This window comes from Corvus brachyrhynchos, unplaced genomic scaffold (assembly GCF_000691975.1).
Source record: "Corvus brachyrhynchos isolate BGI_N302 unplaced genomic scaffold, ASM69197v1 scaffold622, whole genome shotgun sequence".
Taxonomy (NCBI): domain Eukaryota; kingdom Metazoa; phylum Chordata; class Aves; order Passeriformes; family Corvidae; genus Corvus; species Corvus brachyrhynchos.
The window spans coordinates 46827-48023 of record NW_008236458.1 but is presented as its reverse complement, the minus strand read 5'-3'; the positions used below and the strand labels follow the sequence as shown (position 1 = coordinate 48023).

General features: G+C 59.1%; 1 protein-coding gene across 1 annotated transcript in view; it reads right to left on the bottom strand.

Moving 5' to 3' along the window:
• LOC103624439 (serine/threonine-protein kinase pim-1) overlaps window positions 1-1197 on the bottom strand; it is an 18229-nt gene that overhangs the window by 15825 nt on the left and 1207 nt on the right. The window contains exon 3 of the mRNA XM_017725839.1: window positions 700-1125. Within this exon, the coding sequence (XP_017581328.1) occupies window positions 700-1125 (426 nt within the window). The remainder of the gene's footprint in view (window positions 1-699; window positions 1126-1197) is intronic.

The following is a 1197-nucleotide window of genomic DNA, read 5'->3' as shown; positions in this document are numbered from 1 at the left end:
GGCCTGGGAGGTGATCTGCACCCGGGGGCAAGGGGCCCGGCAGCCGAGAAGGCTGGCACTGGGTTTGTGTTTGCTGTTACTGCCAGAGCTGTTGCTGTTTTGTTTGACTGGTTATACACATATAGATATATAATAGTAAAGAACTGTTATTCCTATTTCCCACATCTTCGCCTAAAGGCCCTTGATTTCAAAATATAATAACTTAGAGGGAAAAGGGGTTATATCTGCCACTTCAAGGGGGGGCTTCTGCCTTCCTTAGCAGACACCTGTCTTTCAAAACCGAGACACATGCAAAAGAAAAACCCATCCAGGGGTGGGAAAAAAACATGCCTTCATCCTTCCCACCTGCATTGTCCCCAAGAAACATTAATTAGCCAAGGCAAACAAGGGGAGTGGAGCAGTCCAAGCCCTCCCTCGCCTGCACACCAAACCAGCCGATGCACAGTGTCTGACCCCCCTCTCTTCTACTCCCATGGTGTTGTTGGGCTGGCTGCTCCAGCTCCAGCTCCAGCCCCAGCCCAGGGCAGAGTGGTTGCTGAAGGCTGTCAGCAGGGCTGCGAGCTAGTCCCCTTCCAGCCCCACCCAAAAGCAGCTTGGCTCAAGAATTAATCCTGTGCCTGGCAGCAATAGGGGGGAGCCCCGGTGCTACACCCAGGCTGGGCCACGAGATGCCCAGCAGCATCCCCTGGGAGGGCTCACCTGCAAATTGGGTGTAGGCTGTGTCCTGGAGGACGGTGCCACAGCCAAAGTCAATCAGTTTCAGCTGCCTGGTGGCCAGGTCGACCAGGAGGTTCTCGGGCTTGATGTCCTGGTGCAGGACCCCGCAGCTGGTGCAGTGCTGCACGGCCTCCAGCACCTGGCCGAACAGCCCCTGCGCCTCCTCCTTGGGCTGGAACCTCCGCTCCACCAGGAAACCCGACAGGTCCTGACACCGCTCCGGACACTCCAGCACCAGCAAGAAGCTGTTGGGGAACTCAACCCACTCCAGGAGCTGGATGACACCACGGAACCCAGTGGACACCTTGTCCAGCAGTACAATCTCCAGGAGCGCACAGGCGCTGTTGGGCTGCGGGAGGAGCACGGTGCCATCAGTGGGGCTGAGACCGTGCCAGGGCTCTGGGACCTCTCACCCAGCCCGGGACGCTCTGCGCCCCCCGCTCAGTCCCCGCCCGCCCTCCCTCCAGGCCTCCCGCCAGC